Genomic DNA, 26176 nt, shown 5'->3' on the forward strand with positions numbered 1-26176 from the left:
TAAAAAACCAAGAAACTTTTGAAAAAGAATAGTGCAGAAGTATACGACAACTTTGTAAACAAATATGCGAAAAAATATTTGAACTTTTATATTTTTTTACATCGTCAGCCCAGTTTTGGCATCGAAACTGACGAAGCTTTTAAACGCCATGCGAAATGGAGTCCCAAAAGCACTGAGAATATCAGAGTGAACAGTAACTAGTATACTGGCTGAAGTAAAAGAATCTGGTTCTAAATTTAAATCTCCATATAATTTTAAACTGATGTAATAAACACGCATTCAGCCGTTTTTTATTATGTCATTCATACGTATAAAACAAAGAATAATTATATACATTTAAATATAATAGTAATAAATTCAAGTATTTTTTTTTTGACTGTACTTTCATTTATGCACAGTCACTATCTCTGTAGAAACTTACACACAACACCGCGATTCAAGATGAGTTGAACTATCTATACAAGCTCATATATAACCACGTTTCGTGGTGCCATAGCTGTTATCTAAAATCACTTATAATGAAATGTATACCTAATGTGTTTAGAATTTTTAGTATAAGATAGTTTTAAAATAAAATTTTCCATATAAATTAACACTTACACCGTTTATTATTAATCACAACAGGTCGTTTTCGATGCACTCCTTATATAAAAAATAAGTTTATTCGAGAATCATTATTGATTTCGTTAAACGTCTTACCTTTTACTGAGATGCCATCGCTTATTGCCCGTTCATGTTTGTTATGTAATGGTATGTCTAATGTTTTACATATAAACTATGCATCTGTCGAATCTCATCTTCCATGGCGTTGAGAATTATCGAAAGATGTTCTGTGGACGGCACAATGTTTGCGTCTGCCATGGCCGCGAACCGTAGTACACCGCCGTAATATAAAGCTGATATGCCAAGTCCTAGAAACATTATTTTTTATTATATTCAAACTTAAAATTTATCTAATGGTAGAAAATTCTCCAAAAAAGAAAAGTACATCATCAGGGATCATTAAAGCTTTAGAACTAGCTAAAAAAACGAACTAAAGTAACTGGAATAGCCCAGCAAATTGGTGAGTTGAAGTAACAATAAGTAGGACACATAAGAAAGCACACGTGCAGAACAGATGACCACTGAGATCTTGAGATTCTGGTGTGGACACCACGGATCGACGCGCGCAATGTCGAAAGTTTTCTATGTACAGTTTGGAATGACAGCAAAGGCTGAGTTCATCTCTTGAGGGCCCTAATAATATAACTACAAGGCAATCTAAATACTTGACAGCCTCCGAGATAATCTCATCCATCCCAATAAAGTTAGTCATCATCAGATCCCAATAAAGTGTGTAACGACCTATGCTAAGTCTCTGGAGGAGCCATCGAGCTTAGTTACTGCAAGGAGGACCTAGTGTATAAGTGAAGAACTGATTTTGTCACAATTTGAAATAATATTTATACTATGCAACAATTTGCATTCTACTCACGTAAAGAAGACACAAATATGAAAATTGAATAAAGGATTATACACAAAAGACGGTTGGCAAGCGCAGCGTAAGACGTTCACCCACAAGGTAGACAGACGAGACGACCTCGCGTCTTCCAATAGGAGTTAGAGCAAGTAAATTAATAAGGTTATTGAGGTTGTCTTTAATCGCTAAATGCCGGACGCTTGCAGCCAGCCCTATGGAAAATCGAAAGAAGAGACCTGTGTCCACCAGCAGACACTACGGCTGGATTGATGATGACGATACTTCCCTTTTAACCATTTATATTACCCGAATTAATCCTATTTTTTTATTAAATTACACCAACATAAAGCTTACACACTAAAACAATTTAAAGAACTGATTATAAGCAAATACAAAAAGCAAACAGTGCTAACACAAATTATACAGGCTAAAAAATCGATGATAGAAAAGCCTAACAGAAGGGAATCACGGTAATTTATTCCAGTGACATACCAAGACTTAAAACGTAATTCAGTTGAGTAGATAATTTTCTGCAATCGGTCATTATTCAATCATATATAAATAAATTTCTTTATAACCTTGTAATGTAATAAGCCTGATTGTTATAAGATTTAAATTCTTATAAAACATGTTTAGAATACTTAGTGTAAGTAATTACAGAATATTTAAATACATACATAAATATAAATAAGGAAACTATAATTTACCTGTAGAGCCTTTGTTAGGTATAAAGAAAACTAAACTCTTTATCAAGTTTCCTCCGCAAATACTTAGAGATTCCGGACCAGGCATGTTGCTAAAAGTTAGTGTGGCTTGACTGCTTTTGAAAATAGGCCGTAATATTTGATGCGGCAGGAGATAACAAACTTTTAGGAAATAATGATTAACCTGGATAACAAGTTTTTAATTAAATATAATCAGTTAATAACAATATGAAATATTAATAATAAAAAAAGTCTACATACCATTGGATCTACACTTTTACGAATAAGATTATATCGTCTACTTATTTCGTTTATCGGTCTTTTTTCTTTGGTTGGCAAGTCGATTATGGTCACCATGAAATTGTTATTGAATGTAATTTCGTTATTTGTACGGGGCCTTACTAAGTTAGGTGACCTAATTGGCAATATAACTGCTACATCCTCCGGGATATGATCCATAGTCTATGAAATAAAAAAAACATTTATTGCTATAATATCTTTTCCCCCAACCTTGCCAAAAATATAACTTCTACTTTTTTCCAAAGGCAAAAATTTTTGTTAAAACAAAAACATCTAATATGCTTCTATTTTATTTTACCATAGGTAATATGAGGAGATACGTAAATGAACGAAATTATCCGACATATTCTTGCGGATTAGCAAGTCATATAGCCGCTGGAGCTATAAGGTTCTGGATAGAGACTATGCACCAACAAGTGCAGTCAAGGTGAACACATTGTTAAGCTATTCGGAAAACGTTGGACGTAGACCACTTCCAACTCGCCTTATTGGAAATCTATGGGGAAGGCATATGTCAAGTAGTATATGTTCTACGGCTGAAATGATGATTATGACGATAAAAAATCCAAGACTATATACTAGTTAAACTAATATACCTTTGAAAAATAATTTCTAAGGCCGCTGGATAGAGAAGTCGCCAAGACGTCTGAAAAGTACAATCCCTTGTGTTGCTTTATATCCTTAATCATCTGGAATAAGTCTTCGTCAGGATCCGTCCATGTGAACAATTTTTCCCCGAGCAAAGAAGGACCATGTAGGGAATGTTCGTCAGGTTTCCTTAGAATTCCATCAACAAAACATATTGGCGCAGAAAAAATTTCTTTTACTTTATCCAATAAATTACTTGGGGTATTGTAATTACTACGTGATATATTGATAGTACTTTGATCATTTGCAACTGTATCCGCTAGTGCCTGACATAAGAACTCTATTAATGCCACTCCATCTCCTACCGAGTGGTGTATTCTAAATATAATAACGTGGTTTTCTTTATTCGTTACTTTTTCTTCGAGCGTTTCTTTAGTAACGAAAATTTGAAACAAACCTTCATCGTCTAACGGTAAAGGCTGGTGAGACAATTCGGTCATCACACATTCTAAGTCTTCCTTGGAAAGAAATTGTTTGTCACTTCCAACGTTTAAAACTTTAACGTATTCGTCTAAATCGACTTTAGGATTATTACTCCAGTAAAACCATCCAAATTTCTCACGGCGAGTATAAAACAATTTCTCACAACTTCTATTTGAAATAACGGTTTTTAATTTTCGTTTTATTTTCTCGGCTAATATTTCCGCAGAGATTGTTTCAATTAATCCTAACACGTTTATAACACTTCTCGAATCTTTATCTTCTAAACTCCAAAAAACATCAAAACCATCAAGAAATGCTACAAAGTTTTTATCTCTCTTTAATATAATAAAGAAGCACAATAATTTATGTATTAATGCTAATAATATTAATAAAATGACGTTCGGTGAAGTGAATATTAGTAGCGATAAGACTGAAATCCTTCCTAGAGTTTTATTTTTGGAGACGTTTTCCAATTTTGTGTAAACTCTTAACTTCTGAAATAAAATGAAAGTTAAAGTTACAAAAGTTTATTGTAATTTTCACATATAACATACTTTCTACTGCCTCTTAGAAAAAAAAGAATATACGGAATGAATGCCTTATGAATTATCACGGCGCTAATGCGCGATGTAAGGTAAAGTAAACTGTATATTAGGGGCACTTGTATAGTATATACTCGTATTTACAGCTGGACTGGCTTTGTTGAAAATATTATTTCATTTTTGATGAAATCGTTACAGGTTCTTTTGTTTTTAACAAAAATACCTAATATTAACGCTGTTACGTAAACTAAGACATATTACGAAACCGAACGCGTACTCCTCACTACTTACATGACAATACAAATGAGAGCGAGTGACGTAATTCTTACCTCAATATCCACCTCCATGTATACGTACACCAAAACCGCAAATATCACTCCAATTATAGGTGAGAGATCTGGCGAATTGGCTGCGACAATCCGTGATTCCACCACAGAGACGTTGTGGTAAATAAGGTCTTCAACATTACTTTCTAAACGATCCTTATTTATGGAGCAATTAATTATGAAACTCATATCATCTACTTTGCTATCATTAGGGAACATCTTGTCTAACTCGTAGACAGCCTAAGAACAAACTGAAGGAAATACGGCATGGTTTCTAAAGTAATTTGAGAAACCGTATAATAGCAATCTTGACTTATATCTTAATCTAATTAAACAGTTCGTCAAAAGGACTTACGCAATTAACAGTAGAAATAAATACTTTCACGTATGCCAAGTAGCTGATTTGCTATAACACCTTACACCATATTTATCGTATGCTTTCTTTAAAACATGCATTAAATATTTTTTTTTAGACTATTACCCTTTCATACGCATTTTTACCTCACAAAATAATGATTTTTATCCGAAAACACTAATAAACAGAGAATAGATAAATTTAAAAAAGTATATACATATTTTTTGAATTTCGAACGAAAGTAGCCAATAAAGGCCTGCTGATTTGCTAGTTGAAGTGACAGTAGACAGGACAGGGCAATAGACGACGTTAGCCATAAGGTTCTGATGCATCAAAAACGGATATAGAATACATAACCTCCCTACTGGTAGGCCTACAGTATGCAATGAATAAAAACGGGACTTAAGAGTAGTACAGGGGTCGAGCAAAACCCTAAAGCAATTAAATTAAGTAAAGTAAAAATAAACGTTAAAAAAGAAGAAATAAATTAAATCAAATTGTGTCAATATTGTAATACCAAAATTTACCTATGATTCAAACAGTGATCTAAGAGGGAAGATGAGGGAAGGAAGACTATGAAAGGCCGAAGATATGTATGGATAGATATTGTAAAGGACGAAAGGAGAGCCCGCGTACGAATTTGTGGAGAATAAGAAATAAAATAGCTAGAATAATAATTAACCCGAATATGTAACGTCCCTGACCTGCACATGGCGGGGGGAATGACAGGACTCCAAAAACGGGGCCCATGTAAAACAAAAAAAAAAAACTTGTCCAATTGGAAGTCTTTGGCCTAGGCCTATGTGCAGCAGTGGACATTTTACAGCTGAAACGGAGATGATTATAATATGTTTCATTTCTCATACACATTTAGCGATTTTACAAAAATTATAGTTAGTTTTTCATAACTAGCCAACACTTCATTCTCAAGTCAATGAAATGCATAGAAATTAGATTTAAGCTAATAAGTATTGATCTTAAAGTAACTGCCAAGTTGAACACATTTGCAACATGTTTTAAACACCTGGCGTAGTTAACACTTAATAAGGGTTCTTACACAAGCTTAATTATTAATGACTTTCTTGACATATTTTTATACAAAGATTAGAATGATAGGAAGAAATGTCGAAACGTCCGGTAATGTATGTATGGGTGCAACTTATAAAAAAATAGAATAAAATGAGTATTTATCTTTATTTTTACATTTCTTAAATCATAATATTTAACAAAACAGTACATAATTATATTTACTAGGTGAATACATTATACAAGTGCGTTCAGTGTAACTAAGAGCGGACCGGCATGAAGTACGCAACCTATTAATTTGACATAAAGGCCGTTGTATTCGTCTGACATTATAATATACAACATACAATATGGTATACAACAACCGCACACAAGTTGAGTCCGAAAAATAACTAGGGTCTTTGTAAAAATGTGTATAAGCCAAAGTTCAATCGTTTGAATAAGAAAAAAATTCCCTTCAAAATTACATTTTTTTACCAAAAAACCAATAAAAACTTATACATGTACCTAGTAAAATAGTAATAAAAAATCTGCAGTTAATTTTACCATATATACAGTCTCACCCAAATGTATGTATCTAGTAGAATATTACACAAATGGGTTTCTATAATTTTTCTACGATAGTTTTTCTCGGTGTATGATGATGATTGTTGGTGTTCAGTGTAATTCACAAATATATCGCTAATGCGTGGCTAAGTAAGGAAACCATGTCAAAAACAATATTTATACTAATGATAAATTTTTTGGACAACACATTTTCAAGATGTTAACCACGAAGAATATACACGTGGCATCGAATGAACAATCAAATTTTTTAACACAAATAACACTCAAAATTTAGATAAAATACTGTTAAAATTAATATTCAACTTATGATCTTCGCTTATGATGTTTTGCGATGTCATGTTACATTTTCAACAACAATACCGTATTCACAAAGGTATAATCATGCCGCCTTTTTCTCGACCTTTTCTCGTTTAATGAAGCACAGAACGTTAATCCATAAGAAAGATGCAAAAGCTACAAACACCACACGCAAGTTAGGCGGCACAAAGAAGAAATTGATCGTCTGACCGGGGATCCAAAACGCTTGATTTAGCAGGAACGTCTTCACATATTTCTCTCTCAATTCTTCAAAAATATCTTCTTTTTGTTCGACTATGCCCATTACTGCCGGAAACAAAAATTTTAACATTTTATTTTAACATTTCAACCTCGTATTTTACGCCGTACTGGAAATATCTTAATTCATCCCTTGATAAAAATCTACGATCGCCAAATATTTTTTACTACTTTTTCCTTCTTACATATACGACTTTTGAATCAACACTATCTATAAACTAGAGAGCCATCAAACCGTTACATGTTTAAAAAAGGCCCCGGACTTGTTAGCGTAAGAATTGAACTTAAGTTACTTTCCTCTAAATGTATATTATGTAACATATGTAAAAGTGTATGTAACGCAAAGAAAACTAAATGTATAGAATTTACAATACGAAATGTGAAGAAATAGAAGCTTAAGTCTCAACAACGAAACTGTTAATTTTGCTGACTCTGCGGTAATTTTAGGAATAACTTGAGACTCGAAACTTCAGCACCCATCAGTCTACTCTTGCCAGATGACTGATCGCCGCTGCTTATGCTGTCTACAGCCAAACTCAAAAGAAAAGTGCAGGATATTTACATCGGTGAGGTGGGGATCCAGGAAAATATAGCATGAGTTTCACCGCTGCGAGCGTTGACGGTGCCTTAACACAGTGACCGATATACACCCCCGCCCCCCATCTCGTCGCGCGCATGTCTAAAGTGCAATACTGCGTTTCGGTAGCATAATAATTCGACTGTTTGAGGTTGTTTAAAGTATAATTAATTGCAGGATTTTAAGTATTGTTGCAGCGAGTAGACGCCCACTGCAAGGTATAGGTCTCTCTCAAAGAAATCTATGGGGGGATATAACATAATCACAACGCTTGGCAGATGGGGCGGCGATTGCATTGTGGTATTTAGACATGGTTGATGACATGGCTGATACCATTGATATGGTACATAGACGACGAAACTTTTTTGTGAGCTGTGGCAATTTCATATAGTTAATGCACTAAGTGTAAATTAAGTAAGATTACATCCCGGAAATCGAATCCGGGACCTTTGGTTGCAAGTTTCAATCCTCAACCGCTAGGGTACCAATGCACTGATGATAACATACATGTGAAAAACGCGCCAATAAGTATTGGCGTCATGATGAACTGGTCGCTCGCCACTTTAGTTGCCACCATCTTTACCGTTGTTCCGTGGAACTTTCTGTCCAGAAATCCGTACCTGTAATTAATAATATTATTATCATATGCTACGTAATATAGCCGTTACATAATAAAAGAAACTTTTCCTGTTCTTTTTTTGTAAATGACGTACTAAGAAATAACGGGTTATACAACAAGATTTTTACCCGCACAATGGTCCACTGTTAAGGGATATCAAAGAGATCTTCAACAGAGTTAAAAAAATTGCAGATTTATAATATATTCATTTTATTATCTCAATCTTTCTATTATCCACTTGGGATCACGCACGAACCAACATCAATTATGTATAAATGCAAACACATTTTAATTATCAATCTCTACATCAAGTTCTGTTTTGAAGTAGTTTTTTTTTTATTTTAACTTATCGTGCGTGTAATTATTTGTATTATGTAGTGAAATAAATAGTTGCCTATCTATCTACAGCTTTGTGCGTCATGAGAAGAATTCCAAAAGAGCCAAATTTAAGAGAAACTGGAAACAAATTAAAACTTAAATGACATCCTCAAAATAAAAAGTATTTATAGGATTTTACGTCAAGTTTTTATTCAATAAAAAACTAATACACACAGTTCATACAGTATATATATGTAGAGTTGTTAACAAAGTTTCCTACTAAAATCTCTTTGTTGATGACCGATATAAAGTTATTACATTTTTTACAATTAGAACAGCCAAACTATCTCGACACATTAATAACAAAATCGATTTAATGCATGCTCGAATTCTGTATATATTTCTACCTATGTATTTACTCACCACTGTTTCTGTGGATCTATAAGACTAGGCAAGGCTTACGGGATGGAAGGTTGGCGCTCATTAAGTTCGCGAAGCGAACATAGGACAGTCAATATTATACACAAAAAACGACAAACAAAACAAGTATAATAGACGTAATTTTGTATCAATAGAAAGTTTAAATCCTATGATAATAAATTCTCCCGAGTTAAATAAATGTGAATATTCATAACAAGAGGATGTAACGGACTACCGATCGTATTAGCAATGACGTCCATGCAGCAGAACATTGCGTGTGCATGTAAATAATTTATTTGAATTTGCACATTTGTAAAACGTAAACGATTCACTTGGATTACCGACTTTTACTGAGTAAATGGACCGTTTCTAATAGAGTTTTTACTCTGATTTTTATTTCAAAATATTAATACTATAATACCAAGTAAGAAAAGGACCAATGTATAGCTACTTCCGTCATGCAGCAGTAGTCGTGCAATAAAGTGTACCCCTCGCTAGCCCGCTGATAAATGCGCGTGCGGCAAACAACGCGAATTACACAACTACCACTCAACACGTGTTTCACTCCTCCACGGGGCATCCTCAACAGTAATGCTACAGCGATTAGTGCCGAACACAGAGAGCACTCTGTGTTTGGCACTAATCAGTGTAACATTTATTGCACGACTACTGCTGCATGGCGGAAGTAGCTATATATTGGTTTTTTTCTTACTTAGTATGGACTTCCGCAAAATAACGCCTGAATCCATTAGAAACTATAATAACACACTAATGGAGAAAATAATAAATAAGACTTGATAGTTATAATTATAATTTATTAATGCTATATGGTAGCGAGCAGAGGCAGTCGGCAAAGAACGGACACGCAATCGTAAGTCACGGGTTCGATTCCCGGGATACAATTTTTCATAATTCACACTTTGGGCATTTATTATATAGGATTTCCACTGCTCACAAACAAGTTTCCAGACGATGGACAGAACACTGGGGTCAACAACTCGCCACCCAAGCCATACCATAAAGTTATGTTATATCTTTATGGTATTCCCATAAGCAATCTTTGGGAGAGGCCTATACCTTACAGTGGGCGTCTATGCGCTGAAACGACGACGACGACTAATGAAATATGCCCCAATCAGTTTGGGCAAAATGGAAGGAAAGAGGCCGATTGGCCAAAGACTTAACCGCAAAGTCGGTGCTATGATGTTGAATGCCCCGGGCATAACGAAATTTACGGCTCCTTCATGAAAGAATGTATTAATTTAATGCAAATTAATAAAATGTAAAAAAGACGAAAAATCTAAATTATGCCGTAAAAAAAACCTGTGTTTTAAAAACAAGATAGAGTTTTTTATCAACAAAATTCAGGTCTTCTAGGGTATGAGGTTATCATACAATGAATTTAAAAAGTTTATTAAACAAGAAGTACTAAACAATACTACTACTGTGTAAAAGATGTTTTAAGTTATAATAAAGGTTATTAATGAATTTTATATAATGCTCTAGTTACTCTAGTTAACGAATTAAGAATATTTGCAAAAATTATCACTAAGAAAATCCGATTGAGTTAACTGTGGGCTCTCTTCAGATAGGAACCCTCGTAACCATGTATATTCTAAGTTGAAACAACGTTCTACAGTTGAGCTCAATTTCAATCTAGTTTATACGACGAAATTGAGCTCTTCTGGCACTCTCCTCATGATATAGACAAGTGAATAAGTGATAAAATGATATGGATATACAAATATTGTTAACTTAAAAATATGTATTTGTAGTTTAAATGTTTACTTGACTAATAAAATTCAGCAATAGACACCCAAAGCCTATAAGCGTCACCCAAACCAAAGATCATCACGATGATCAACCTTGACTATGTCGTCGGTCCACTTAATGAAGGGATATCCACACCGCATTTACCGACTTATGGTCGTCACTCGAAAACCTAGCTAAGCCCCAACGACGAGTGAAGTGCCCCCCCAACTGCCATTTTGGACGAACAATGTTGTTCACTAACCAAAAATAAAGGGTCGGTGAGTACAAACAGCTACCGACAGTAACGATGCGGGCCGCCGCGGCGAGATCGAGCTCCGGTTTTTCAGGCTGAAAATAAAACGCACGGTAATAGATTTTTCATTTCATATTCCTAACGAATTAAAATTTGTTTCAAGACATGTTCGTTATTATCGTTACATGTAATGTTGTCGGATCACATTCACAATATAGTTTATTATTTTAAAAAAATTAAATTAAAAACTCTCATGAATATTATTCAAAAGACATTAAATCAGTTTTATTTTCATGTCGGGTTTTCCCTATATATTATCTTTTGCTCATATTTTATATCATTTAAAGAACTGGGATATCGATCCTTTATTATCCAGTAGGACTCAATAGGTAGCGTGGCCGAGCGGTCTAAGGCGCTGGTTTAAGGCACCAGTCTCTTCGGAGGCGTGGGTTCGAATCCCACCGCTGCCAATTATTTTTAGTTGGTAATTGTGATATGATTCTTAAATAAGTTTAATTTATGCTTTATATTAATATGATTAAAGCCGTTTTCTATTCGCTTTCTGAAATACTGGCTCAATTTGACTTTTTTTAAACTTTTGATAACAAATTTCATTAAAATCAAATAAAAATATTTTTAATTAATAGGAATCTACATTGTAATCTATTTTCTATGGTACATAGATATCTATTATTATATTATTTACACTTTACTATTTATTTCAATTGATCTATTGCGTCTCTCACTCTTCGCTTTCCCCTACTTTAACCTAGAAATGTAAGCTGATATTTACTAATTTGAATAAAACAATGCCTTATATGCATATTTATATATTTAAACTACAGTAGTTTCGTTTAGTTAGTGTTCCATGTAACAATAAACTGTTTATAAAATTGTTACGTACGAAATAAATTAGAAAAAATCTATTGTTTGACAAGTGATTATTCATAGAAATCAATGTGTCCGGAAACGGCAGACGTCAGAATAAAATTTAATGGAACCGGATATAAATAATCGACTATTATATGTATTTAAAAAGTAAAAGATTAGAATTGGCATTATAGCTTCGATAAATAACTGAAAAATAGAATGTTGTAGTGTATAATTATATAATTATGGTGACATTGCTAAAAAATAGTCGCAAACACAAAATAAAGTTACACAGCGCAAGTACTCTTGACTTTTGTTTATGTACTTAACCTATCAACCTATTTTTTGTTACGTATTGTGAACTTTTATCTTCGCTGATAGAATTATTTGAAGTAAAAATTAATTCTTACCACGTAAGTTTACTATGTAGTTTATCTGACCATAGTTATGTCAATGCGATATGTTAACATAATTATATCAGCGATTAGACGCACACTGCAAGGTATAGGCGTTCCCCAAAGATAGCAACGATCATGGGCTTTACGCTGTCCGCTACCAGCGACTTCCAGTAACCTTGACTATGTCGTCGATCCACCGACAGGGGTTACTATCCACGTCGCGTAAAGCGGTCTATATAGTGTATACGTGTGTATCTTCTTAGTAAATAAATGTTGAATCTCGAACTTACCAAATTTATTCTGTTGAAGGTCTGCTGCGACAACTCAGCCGCCGCGTAAAGCGTTGCGTACACCATCGTGTTGGTGAGAATTGGCCTTTTCTTCAGCGACGTTCGCCATAAGTTGGCCAGTTTCGACATCATTAATGCACACTCTTTGATATCCTCTGTAAACATTTCCATTTCTATTTATATACCTACCAATCAACGATTTATTGTAAAACGAAACATGTAAATGGGTCGTTTATAAAATAATTTCGCTACGGTGGACAGGAAACAGTCTAAAAAAACGCGATGATCACCTTAAAAAACTTGAATACCGATTATTGATTTTTCACAATATTTAAAAAAAAAAAAACTTTTGGATATCTTAAGAATAAATAATTTATCGTCGTAAAAAGTGTAACCGTTGACAGAACCAACGACGTATTTTTGTAAACATGTTTTTAAACTACAATAATCAACAAATGTAGTTTTAAATAAAAATGAAAGTAACCTAATGATTTTTAACATAAACGAAAACGTTTAAATTAATTTTATTTAATAGTTTCTGTTCTAGTTTGATTAAGTACCATTTCATAATCGATGAATAAAGATATAAGATGCTAACTGTCTTACTGATAAGGTTTAGAACAATTAGTAGTCACCAGTTAAGATAAATTATCGACAAACACGAAACAAACACGAGTTCGATCACTACTGAACACATCGTACTGGGGACCACAGCGCGAGCCCGACAATTGACTTCAATGGAATAATTTAAAATGTCGACTGTCATGCAGGGATAGCATACATAAATTATGTCCGGTCAATGAAATACAACAAATTACGTACGTTTTTGTAAGTTAATAGTTACATTGTCTAATCATATGAGTGGGACGCTTATTCAACAAAATAACCATCGGAACAATGGTACTTTTTTATTAACCAAGCGAGAATCTTGTCACTTAAAATACCTAAAAAATGATTTTTTCATTTATTTGGTTACGGGGAGAAATCTTCCGAGTGTTCAAGATACCTAACCTCTAGGAAGATGACAGGGTTATGTGGGATTTCCCCGTCGGCGATGGCCCTAGACAGCCTGTCCTGGGTTAATTGTTTTTCATGTTACCCCTGAATATCTCATTGTACTGCCATGATAGTTCGTGACAACATCGATCCATCGTCCGCCTCAGATTCGCCGAAACTAATGAGGGTTTACGGCACCCACCCTAAACACCCGCAACTCCGAAGGCCCCATTTCTGATACACCACTCTCCAGAGAGCTGAAACGAGGCGCGCCTAACCCGCACGGCTGCCTCCTTCTGCATCATGACAGTGTCACAGAAGAATGCTGTCTCTCATGACAAGAAGTCTCTTACCTATCATATTTGGTTCCTCTGATTAAATAATCAAAACTGTCAAAATAATTAGTTGCGATAAATATCGCAACTAATTATTTTTGACAGTTTATACATTGTACAAATGTCAAAACAATGCTCGCTTTTCACTTTGTATATTGTGAACTATTTTTCGTTTGGGCGTGGCTAACAGAAATGTACCTTAATAAGTCTCTATGCGATTAAATAAATTAAATAACGACACAAGCCAGGGTTTCTATGGAAAACATTAGGTTGTAAAAGCCAAACAGTAAGAGGAATTTGTCCACGACAAAAAAAAAAACAGAATAAACAATGGTTAAACTTTCAGCAGATGTCAGTAATATCTTACAAGGTTCCATTGAACGGTATACCGATTTGTATGTTATGGTTTAATACTTTCACGGCAAGGTACCATTGAAGAGCAAAAAATGGCATGGCTTATGAATAAAAAATGTATTTTAAATAAATTCAATATGCCGATCTACAAACGAACTAGTTTACATGGAGATATTTTCTGTATAAGAAAAGTGTGTGGTGGATTTAATTGTGTTATTACTCAGCTGAATAGACGTACACTATTATAAAATAATGTTTTTTGTCATTAACAAATTATTTTTGATACGGAATTTAAGGTGCTTAGATTAAACCTTATTAAAATAACGTAGTTTAGGAATTGCTTGAGACTTCGAAGGCTCTTTGGAGAATTTAAGGACAGGCATCCAGCTTTTGACTCTTAGAATTTTGATTTACTTTTATTTCCAAAAAGAAATTTATCGTCATAAAAATTTACTACCGAATCCTAAAGACCTAGTTAATCACACACTCAACCGGATTTGCATGTTAGTTTCAGCGGACAGGCCACATAGCTCAGAGCAGATAGCGTCTGGCACTTAATTGGAGTAAAGACTACAGACTGATAAGGGAGGCGTTGGACGGTCCACCCCAAAGGCGGGCAGACGACCTTGTTAAGATCAGAAGAGGACGGTTCTATTGGAGATCTATGTCCAGCATTGAAGATAATGATGAATTAATCATTGACTAATACACAAAACATAAAGAATTGCAAAAGTAGTTTAATGTTTTATTAATTTAAACTCATTTAGATAACTACAATCAACATTAATTAACCTTGTATGTTGACACACTTGCATTATTTTATGTACAAAATATCTTTTACGTTCAAACTGTTATCACAACCGAAGCCTTCAATCAAGGAGGCTCATATGTTACTGTATTAGCACTTCCGATTTCCTCTTTTGTAATTTACTAGATGTTTGTTTATTATTACATTGTAAATATTTATTTTACAGTACTGCAAGGTCCACGAGAGAGCATAATTCATTAAAATGTAATAAAACTATACTACCTAAGTTTTACGTGTTAAATCATCATCAGTAATCAGTGATCAATCAATCAATCAATCATAAACAGAACAGACGCAAGTCACTATCTACCGATTTTACTGAAAATCTATGGGGAATCTCCATATCTAGCAGTAGACGACACTGACATGAGGTCGATTTTAAATGGAAAATAATTACTTATTAAATACTTTTAACAGCTATTTCATTTATTCCTTCCAATCTTGTACCAATCTCATCAAATAGTTGGTAAATGTTGCTTTCGTATTCTTCTGTTGGTATTATGTTCGTATGTTCGTTCTATCGTATTACGTTTTCAAAGCATAGATCAAAAATTAACGTTTCCTTTTTATTTTGCAGATATTGCACCGAGTGATAAGTTAAAAATATTAATTTAAATATGATCAAATTTCGTAGATCGACTTAACAACAAAAAAATCCTTTAATTTAAGCATTTTATCGATGTTATTAATAAAAAAACACCAATTGTTGGTCAGATACATACAAACAAAACAAACAAAATACTTTAAGGTAAATTCTTAGCTTTTGTTCACACTAAAAGTCACAATTTTAACACAAATTTAATAAAATCTCCAAAAAAAATTAATAAATAAAATTAATGTTTAAAAACACAAAATTACGGATTTAAATATTTGTATGTAAAAATCAAAGTTTACACGTATTATGAGAATACAAAACAACCGACCTGCGGGGGACTTGGAAAACACTACACTCACGATATCCATATCTATCTATAGCTATGATAAGAAGGATAATTCATATCAACAATGAATTGAACACTGATTATTGTTACGCTATTGTACGATAAAGACAAGGAGCTATATTTATATCGCGTACACTGGCATCTTACTTTAACTATGAAACTATTATAGCTGTACATACAATTATCGCTTGATATGCATTCGTTCAGACAAAAAATATTTCGTGTAACCGCAATTGGTCCAGGAATGTTTTCGAAAGAGTTTAAAAAATCTAATATTAAACACGATGGTAGGGCATGATTTGATTCATCTTATTGAATATCATGTAGATCTTTATAACACTACACTAATTGAAAATAGCCCGCTAAGACGCTCAAGTTCCACTTAAAGTGACCATAGAACAGGGTAACTGATGTACAGTAATGTAATGTTATCATATTCTTGTAAAAGATCTTAATGGAAGTTGTGATGTCCCGTATACCAGCATAAAGGAAGACAATCGACGAGGTTTTAGCAGGGAAGAACTCCACATAACCTTGCGCTCCATTCCACTATCTTAAATATCCAAAAGATTTTCCCGTAACTAATAAAATAAGGCGTATACCTGCTAAATAATATTGGAGAAGTAAGCTGCGTAAAGGCAAAGAGAAAAAGAACATCACCTGGACGTCAGAGGAGCTTATACCACGCCCTCCTCCAACCCTCATAACATCTCCTATATGGCGGAATTCAAAGGTGATCCGCCACAAGTCCAGTCCCGTTGAAACTTGTGATATACTTTGAGAGCTATTCTCAGTGGTTGAGATAATAAGACAGCGCTGTTATAACTACCATAGCATACGAAAATATTTTTGTAGTTTTGACAAACGCCATCAAGTATATCTGTGGGTTATAGCCCGATATAAGTCCGGCATAACCTTTTCATTGCCTCATAGTGGATGTATATTCCAACTTTCCAAGAGAAAGAAAAGAGCGTAGGAGCCCTTTCAAAGAGTACTTACTGGTATAATCAAATTAACGAAACGAAAAAAGTGTGTAAAGAATGTTACCTTTGACCTCTATGGTGTATTAAGTCTGTAAGCCTTAATAATGGTTTATATTATAGTTCTTTTAAAATATGTACCTCACAATATTCGAACAGATTCTAATAAAACTTAACACGACCTACATGTCTCGTAAACATAATTCGAAAAACATGTCAACAAAACCTGTTGTTAAGTTCGATGCTTGGACCATATAGTCTATATCAAGAATAGTCAAGATCCTTGACAAACCGAGCCTCTCTTTAACACGTTCACTGCGGGCCCAATTTTGAAGAACTTTCAGCTGGTGCAGCTGAGGTCGAATCAGCCTCAAGCTGAACTTCCTAGTAGTGCGGTTGAGGCCTTTTCTGCCTCATGTTTTGGTTGAATGTAAACAGCCGCCGCACTAGAGAGAAAACACGAGTTTTACGCGCCGCACCAGTGCAAAGTCTACCATGAGGCTGAATCGGCCTCAAGCCGCAGTGAACGTGTTAATTTGAAAGTTATCGCGCTGCAACGAAATAAATATTCAAAAGAAAGGGTATTAAAAATATTACACGAATTTTATTTATTGACAATATGTAATTAAAAGTTGTATTGTGTGTTATTAGTACTGGGCGAATGATATGATAAAAAATATGAAGGATGGACGAGGGAAAAATAGAGAAATTGTGAAGGATGAGAGAGAGATGGTGAACATAAGAAAGTTTATGTCCCTATTCCAAAAATAAGATGTGGGAACGAGAGTGAATAATTATTAAAAATTAAACACATTTATTTTACTTCTGTTGATATATGATTTATTATAATTGATGTCACAATTATCAGTAAATCTTTTAGACGCTGATTAGTTAATACTGATCTAAACATATCTTATCAAAGTATGAAACGAGCATTTATCGAGAGACATAAACAATTCTTCAACGAACCGCATGCGGCTCGCGAGTCGTAAGTTGACCCTCCCTGCTCTATATCATAGTTGGCCAAGCTCCTTGAAAGTCCGAACCGTTTTTCGAAATTTAAAATTATTGGCAAGCCCCGATTAAATACGCAAAAGCAAAATTTAAAATGTAAAAGATAAGTTAATGCTTTTTTTTAATTTAAATGTAATATTTATTTAAAACTTATAAATAAAACTACGAAATATGTGTGTTTGTTGTAAAGTTGCACTTATTTATTAATTTGTATGTAATTTTAAAGACTTTTAAAACACGTACAGGACGTTTACATTTTTTTAAATATATAATAATACAATGGTAAAAGAGAACTCAGCTACACTTATCGAGGGCTACAAATCATACCTCAAAGAGCCGCATTTTGTGCGTCTGTGCTCTCTATATTTAAATACCACACCAATTTTGCTTTTGTGCATAAATGTAATAAGCAATTTTACTTACGATAAAAAGGTGTGTGGCTTCCCTCTGCGATGGACGTAAGGGAGAGCTTGGAGTTGTTCATCGAGCTATTTAAAGGACTAGGCTCAATATTTCTCTGCATCATTATATTCAATAACATAAAATTTGTCGACGTAGCCGACGGGGTTATCAGGTTGATGTCCTGCAAAACTTCAAAAGCTTAGTAAATCAATATACTTGCAAGACTATCAATTAAATCATTTAACTAACGTGGTCCCATGTGGTTTGAAGTTGGTTAAGTATGAAAAAAAACATCATCTAATTTGTTTAACACGTCAACTAGTTTTGGAATTCGCTCTTTATAATTCTTACCTAAAAAGTTTTTTTTTTATTTTTTTACCTATAGAAGACACCGATTTTTTAGACGATGGTTAACTTTTAGACAGAATGTTCAAAAGTTTTCCAACGATAAATGTAAAGTTTAGAATTATTTAAAAATTAAGAACAGAACAAAACGTTAGAATATACGAATCTATATTTGAGCACGAATTTTATTTTTCTAGTTAGAGAATCCAAATAGATTATACTTTAGTAAAATATCAGTAGCGGAATATATTGATTGAAAAGCTTAAATGCATCAACTTTACGATGACCAGAAGGTGATTTCATCAAAGTTAAAACTTCGCCTAATAACAATTAGTAATTAGGAAAGATTTTCATCATCATAAAGTTCCAAAAGAACCAAGGAGCGGTCTACATTCAACGTCCTCCAATGACATGTAAAATTCTCTGTCCACCTTGTGAGCATATATTCTACACTGCGCTCGCCAGACCGTGGTCTCCTCTCCGGGAACTCATAATCACAGCGCCGGCCTATTTTACGCGCTATGAGGCCTGGCCACTACGACTGTAAATTGCCAATCCGCTGTTCTACTTTGGCTACTTTTGTTCGTGTACGAATTTTCGTGTTGTTGATTAGATCTCATAGAGAAATACCGAGCATAGCCCGCTCCATGGGGAGTTGAGAGATTGTGAGCTTTCAACGTCGTAAGTCATCACTGGTAACACAAATATGCATGTATACATACATAGAGTTTCTTCTTTGGATACCGAAGGATGTTGTTTTATTCTAAGAAAATATATGATATGTGATAACAAAGAAGTTTGTTATTGTATACAACTTGGAAAATAAAATTACAGAAAAATAGATTCAGACAATTGTCTACCTTCTTGCTCCTGAACTTTTCACTATTTTCCATTTTCCTGTATCAAGCATACTAATAGGAAATACATACACATATAATTTGACAAACAAAAGTGACATACGTGATTAGACACGCCAAACTCGACGTCGCAATTTTAAATTGCAGATAAATTATTATTTACGTTGAAATATTTAAAAATAGTTGTGTTTGTAAAATATATTTTGCGCTGAATTTTCGCTCTTCAATAAATTTAACTTGTAAACGCCCCCGATGCTATTACTTTGAGCTATAATATAAAAAAAAGTTTCTAGGTATTATTCGTAATTAAAAAAATACTTTCCAAAAAAATTTCCGTTAAAAATGTGTTTATAATTTAAGGAAAATCGACTTTATCATAACGAAAATAACAGGTTGATTGGAAAGCTGCTAATAAAAAACTAAAACAGTTCAAATATTATTATAATTAGAGTAAGAATAGTTGTTAATAATAATAAGTTGTCGCACGTACTGTGGTTCAAAATTCGTAATAGCAGAATCAAAAATCACCGACGCTGAAAAAAATTTTTTTCCAATGTTAATTAGCTGTGTTGGTTTTAAAAAAAATGTACCCGAGATCACTAACATATGAAATTTCGAATAAATATGAACGGAACAAAATAAAAAAAAAATAATTATTTAGAAAATACTAAACAATGCACATTGTATAATACTTAAAAACTACTTACAAGAATCTCTTTCGTGTTTCTGAATAGTATTATTGTGATAAATTCTTCCGATTGGAAATATCTGGGAGAGGTCTATCCAGCAGTGGGCGTCTTACAGCTGAAGTGTTGATCATGCATCCTTATTGGATGCATAGAATATTTACCGTTTTATTCACCCAATTAGCATGCATCATAATAACATAAATAATAAAAAATGGCGGGCAACTTCTGCTGTAGGAACATAATCAGTCAGTGTAAAAAATATTTTATCCGTGTATATTAGCTGTCAACTTTTTAATTCAATGAATGAGCAATGTAACTTATAAAATTATGAATATTTTATACAACCATTTAATTTTTAATTTTATGTACACGAAACCTAAGACAATAATTAGTAAATATATCTGAATACTGATTTTATAAATATCTTGAATTGCCAATCTATGTTATGTGTGTGTTGTTTTTTTCTATCAATAGTTTTACTCTAAAAATATTACTTAGTGTACAAATAGTATCCGAACTCTACCGACCATTCTGTGAACACTGTACTTTCTCTTTACGTAAGCCGTTTTCAATTATTTCTATCACAGTAAATGCGATGCGTTCTATATATTGCATGAAGATATTACAACATGAATTTATAACCCATAACCATAACCCTGTCAATAACTTGGAAGAAGTCGTAATTATTAATTTTAAATTACAACTTATGTAAAAATGTTAATGTTTTGAGGGGAAAAATACTCCTTCATTTTCAGAAATCGACTAATCTGTAAAATTTGTAAAGGTCGAACACACTTTACTACGATAAAATTACAGTTTCGTCGACTTTTTGGGCCAAAACGTAAGTTTTATAGTTAGCAACTTGCGCGTTTATTGCAATTAGCTACGATAGTCGGGTAGTAAGAAGTTTGTAACGGTAGGATTGTGGCTGTCGATTTTGATGATAATGGTGCCTATCTTCTATTTTTTTCAGTCTAAATTTATACTGTTGTCTTATTTTAGAAAAATAACCCGCGAGCCTAAGTTGGTAGAGTGTGAAAGGCGGTTAGCCTGAAACTCGTTACGTAATATGGTATAAGGGCTCTTGGGAACCTGGACTCGAGTCATTACATCACTTACTATTTAATCGGTTATTGATAGTCCAGAGTACATTGGGACCAGCCTCTTGACTATCTGCATCAGAAACGGACGCTCTAAACGGTGAAAAACAGCCTGCCTGCCTGTATTACCTAATGTTTTCCTATTCCGAATTCTTTGCTCTACCATGTTATACAACTTTGATTAGTGGTAGCCCACCGATAGAGGACTGAGACTTGAGATCGTAGGTCGCGGGTTCGATTCTCGAGATACAAAGTTATATAATAAATACTCGATCCTACGTAATTAATGCAAAAATATTAATTATATAGTATTGCCACTGCTCACAAAAAAGGCTCATGGATGGGCAGCAGTCTCCTCTGCGTACCATAATATCACACTGCAATCGCCAACCAGCCTGCTAAGCGTGGCGATTACGGTATATTCTTACATTTTGAGAGAATCCTATGTCTTGCAGTAGGTGTCTATGAAATAAAACGACGACGAGCATATGGTACTATTTCTTTACTCTACTCTATTGTTACGATTTCCTAAGTGTAACTTAGTTAAAATTTGTGTTAAGTAACTTTATTTATATAAATATTAATATTTTTGAACTGACAATTAGCAAGGAACATAGAACTGTGGGCAGATCTATGAGCGGTTCTGGAATAAAGACCACATAAGACGCTGGATACACATAAGACACTAAAGACGCTGGATGCAGGCTACTTTCAATCAGTCCTTTAGGACACACAAGACTAGCTACTTCTAGCAGTGACCATCCTACGTTTAAAATGATGATGATGATGTTGATGAAATTTTTCTAATTTATCCGCTTGTTTCACTTGCAACGTATGATAGTTCTACACTTATAAACCCACGTAAAATAATACACCGAATATTTATTCGCAATATTTACCTAAATTTTAAATTTTGGCTTATTATGTAAAGCCTGTCTGAGCGAGCAAGACGACAAACTCTATCGCTAGTAAAGAATGTATAAATAAAAATAAATAACAAAAAGAGAGGTATGTGCAATCTATAACACGAGAGAGAAAAACTGTAGGAGATAAGTTTCGTCAAAAAATATTTATTGCTTATACGTTATATACATAAATATAAATAAATATATAAGGTTAGATTAGGAATAGTTTACTGGTAAGCTTGTTGTACTTTTTTCGAGGCTCCGTAAAATTAGTAACTCTTTTATGGGCTGTTGATTAATATGTCATCATCAGTCAGCCTACTAGAAGCCTTATAGACATCTACTCCAAGACTAAGACCGCTCAGATGACCGGTCTTTCGCTGCCTGTAATCAGCTACTTTCCGCGGCCTTGCCTGTGTCATGGTCTACCTAGTGAGAACTCTATTCAAGCTGCGTTTATCACAGCAGCAGGCAGAAGCGTCTCTACGTATCATTATACCTCACTGCGTTCGCAAACCCATCACATATCAAACGTGGCGATTGTTATATATCTCCTATAGATATCTAGGTCACATATATATATGACTAGCAGTGGGCGTCTATGGGTAGAAACGACGACGACATAAGAAATTTAATACTCTACTAACACGAAATAGATTTAACAAATATATTTTATTTAATATCAATATATAGTTTTATTAATTTATTAATTACAGGATTGTTACGTACACTTTTTAAAGACTAATTCATTTACTTATCTCTCGTAAAGTAGAATGTGACTACATCTCGTATATTTTTCAATCTTGTCTAAAAACAAGCTTACAATCAAGATGTTGTATAAGGCTTATCTTTGTCTATCTTGTTAACACATTAGGTATCCCATACAAATATAAAATCGTTGATTCTCAAACTTTACATTTAGTTTTGCTATACTTTATTACTACTATTAATAATGTTTAATTAAAACCTATGTTATTCGATAAAAGGAACCTGTTCCTAAGATCATTTTTGGAAGAAGGCTTTAAGTTATAACGCAAAAGTACGCTATCAATACTGTTCCGTATTGAAGGGCACTTTTTTAATGAAAGACGATCGTCGAGATGTATTAATTGTAAGCAATCATTTAAAAAATATCGAATCCAGTAAAACTTTACTATGTATTTACTCGAGTAGAGGCTTGACAAAGCCCTCGAGTTTTATTGCCTTAAGAGAGGTTTTAGGTTAAGTGCCCTCTGGCCTGCCTTCCATGCATTTACAGAGTCCGCGAACCCGCGGACTCTGTAAATGCCACTTGGGTGGCAGTGTGAGCTAAGTCAAAATAAGTAAGTGTGCGCTTGCAAGTGATTGTTAGTGTGAATGGTAGAAATGGAAGTTAGTGTTTAAAAAAAGTAGTAGTGGGGACATTGTTTAAAAAAGCCTGCATTAGTCTTATAAGAAATTTACGTATATAGTTCAGTTGAGTTTCTATCGCATGTTTTTTTCAAGCCTCACACTTTACCTGACCATCTATCATTCAAATAATTGGTAGACTTAATTAACGTCAATAAAATATATAATCCATCATCATGTTCAATAAAGAAAATTTTAATTTTATCGGAGAGAAACCATTTAACATTGCTTGTTTTGGGGCGCGTTTCTATAACATTATATTCTTTTAAGAAAATTGAGTTCAATTTCAAATAGTTAGTTTCATATGTGAGTTGTTATAACTTTACATATTAGGAAATAGATTTGACATATTATTACATGTATATTAACGAGACGTAAATAAAGTGAGTTTTACCGATAAGGCTAATTCAATTTACAAAATACAGCAAAATATTACATATTGGATACTTTAAGCTATCACTGCAATTATGTAAAAGACATACGTTTCGGTACTTGCAATTTAATTTATATATTAAAAATGTTCTGGTGGAATGGTATGTCAGATTTTTTTTAAAACGCATGTCATCATTAACAAATCTTACATTCAGTCTACTAAAATGTAATAACGCAATTAGAATCAAGATTATAATTAAAATCTATGTCAATCAAACTTATAACAATATTATTGTTAAAGTTTAAATAACAATTACAATTGCGATGACTAATTACAAATTCATGTTTTTAATGTACACTAGACTACAATATAAGAGTGTATCTTGTATATAGAATTATTGTAATAGATAAAAAAAGGCTTAAGGTATAAAATTGAACTTCGTCGTAGTCTTTGGACCATATATCATAGAGCCAATGACTCATGTCTATCTTTTCATCAATATAGTTCTGATAACGAACAACTATTTTGCACGTTTCTGTTACAATTGGTTTTATTATTACGTATTTTACCATACAATTTAAATTAACGTTTATGTTTTTTTTAATTCTTAATACACTTTTTTCGTAATTTATATTGAACAATGATATTTTGTATTTACAAAAGTATTATATTATTTAATACACTCGGCTCGGAATACACGAAACAGGGTAACATTATTTTATTTCGTAATTGTCTAGTATCGTTGGATATTAAAAATTCTCAATTCGAAAACAATTAAAACCGATTAAAATCGATTCAATCTTCCGCACTTTTGAAATATTCAAAAAATTGTATTTGTTATTATTTTAACTTTAATGGTTATACTACAATTTTAATTTTCCTATTTACCACCAAATAATAAATTTGGGATATATATAATTAGATTAGACGTAATACGTGATGAAAGGCGTTGAAAATTTTATGTATACAAATTATTTAAAAAAAAGTTATAAATAAACAGTCAATGCAGTGACTATAATTATTTCAATAGTAACTTTACATAGTCAAAGAATAAAACGATTAACAATAGCATTCAAAAGGTTCCCCACCCTAATGTACCTGTTAAACTCAACCTGTTGCAACAGACATGCTAAATTAGTAAATCTCCAATGAAATTCGATAAACATAATTCATTTAAAAAAAATAACAATTACTTTTATACGAATAATTCTTAATCACGTGAGAATTACGTCATTAGCAGAAAAAATGTATAAAAACACGGGTAATTAATTAATTTATGAAAAACAATGTGCGTTTGGCAAAAAAAGAACACCGTAGAATAAATGAACAAATGTTCGATACTGTTTATGGCACGCGTCAGAAAAATAATAAATGAACGCATTATAACTTTAAAAAACTTACAATGGGCACTCTTATCATTTTAGCCTATTTCTCACAGACAACCATAGTATGAAAAAAGAAGAAGGATAAGTAGCTAGTAGTCTGCATACATGAGTAAACATATATACTCATAAATATTTGGTAAACAATAGGCGGCTAATCACAACTTTATTAACTAAAAAGACTTAAAAATTAAATTCTACTTCTCTAATATACTGTATATATTAATAATAAATACGTTATAAATAATAGTTTCAAATACAACAATAAAAAAATCATCAAATTATCTTAAATAAGTTTGCATTAAGCTGAGAGAGAATAAAAATTGAATAAGAATAGAAAAAATACAATAGTTCCAACAGAGACGTTATGGTTAAAAATTTTGTAACGTGTGGACACAAGTGTGAGGTGCGGGGAGCTGCGCCGTGGCCGCCCGTGCCAGGTAACAGGAGGTACGGAATCGCACACGCCGCGGCGAGACGCAACGACAATAACAAACATATTTTGTTTTAAATGTTATTATTTTAAACAGGTATATATGATTATGCGAATAATTAAATACAAGTACATTATTATTCCTTTTTATTAAAATTGTGAAATCATTCGACGTTATACCTATTACGTTTGTAATAACATTGCAACGTCTTTAGAAAATTTAGAAAAAAGTTATGAAAGATAGTATTTGTGAAGTTTTTACTTAGTTTATACGGTGTTCTGAGAGCTCTATCATAAAATAAAGTAAAAAAATAATTTAAAATCAAACATTTATGCTGGGAAAGTGGAGCATTGTGCGTTCTTGAAGCTTAGCGGTCGTCCTCCCTTCCACGTCACAATTTTTCTCTTTCTCACACCGTTGTTCCATCTCTGTCTAGCAACGCATTCAGTCTCTACGGAACTTTAGTGTAT

At 33.2% G+C, this 26176-nt stretch overlaps 2 protein-coding genes and 1 non-coding gene across 3 annotated transcripts; 1 reads left to right on the top strand and 2 right to left on the bottom strand.

The window, feature by feature from the left end:
• Positions 1-756: 756 nt before the first annotated feature.
• LOC137919532 (uncharacterized) lies at positions 757-4621 on the bottom strand. Its single transcript, XM_068762625.1, has 5 exons — positions 4406-4621; positions 3060-4028; positions 2425-2625; positions 2167-2347; positions 757-911 (listed from the first exon to the last, which is right to left on the bottom strand). The coding sequence occupies exons 1-5, from the start codon at positions 4619-4621 to the stop codon at positions 757-759; spliced, it is 1722 nt and encodes a 573-aa protein (XP_068618726.1).
• Positions 4622-6502: 1881 nt separating this feature from the next.
• LOC137919460 (mpv17-like protein) lies at positions 6503-13089 on the bottom strand. The gene is made up of 5 exons (XM_068762546.1): positions 13038-13089; positions 12403-12557; positions 10854-10939; positions 7990-8102; positions 6503-6953 (listed from the first exon to the last, which is right to left on the bottom strand). The coding sequence occupies exons 2-5, from the start codon at positions 12532-12534 to the stop codon at positions 6730-6732; spliced, it is 555 nt and encodes a 184-aa protein (XP_068618647.1). The 5' UTR covers positions 12535-12557; positions 13038-13089; the 3' UTR covers positions 6503-6729.
• TRNAL-AAG (transfer RNA leucine (anticodon AAG)) lies at positions 11233-11314 on the top strand. Its single transcript has one exon. It is a non-coding gene; the product is annotated as a tRNA-Leu (tRNA).
• Positions 13090-26176: the final 13087 nt, after the last annotated feature.

The sequence above is a fragment of the Battus philenor genome, unplaced genomic scaffold (assembly GCF_028537555.1).
Source record: "Battus philenor isolate CCGP_79_NKW_IND1 unplaced genomic scaffold, ilBatPhil1.0.hap1 SCAF_16, whole genome shotgun sequence".
In the NCBI taxonomy this organism is placed as follows: Eukaryota; Metazoa; Arthropoda; class Insecta; order Lepidoptera; family Papilionidae; genus Battus; species Battus philenor.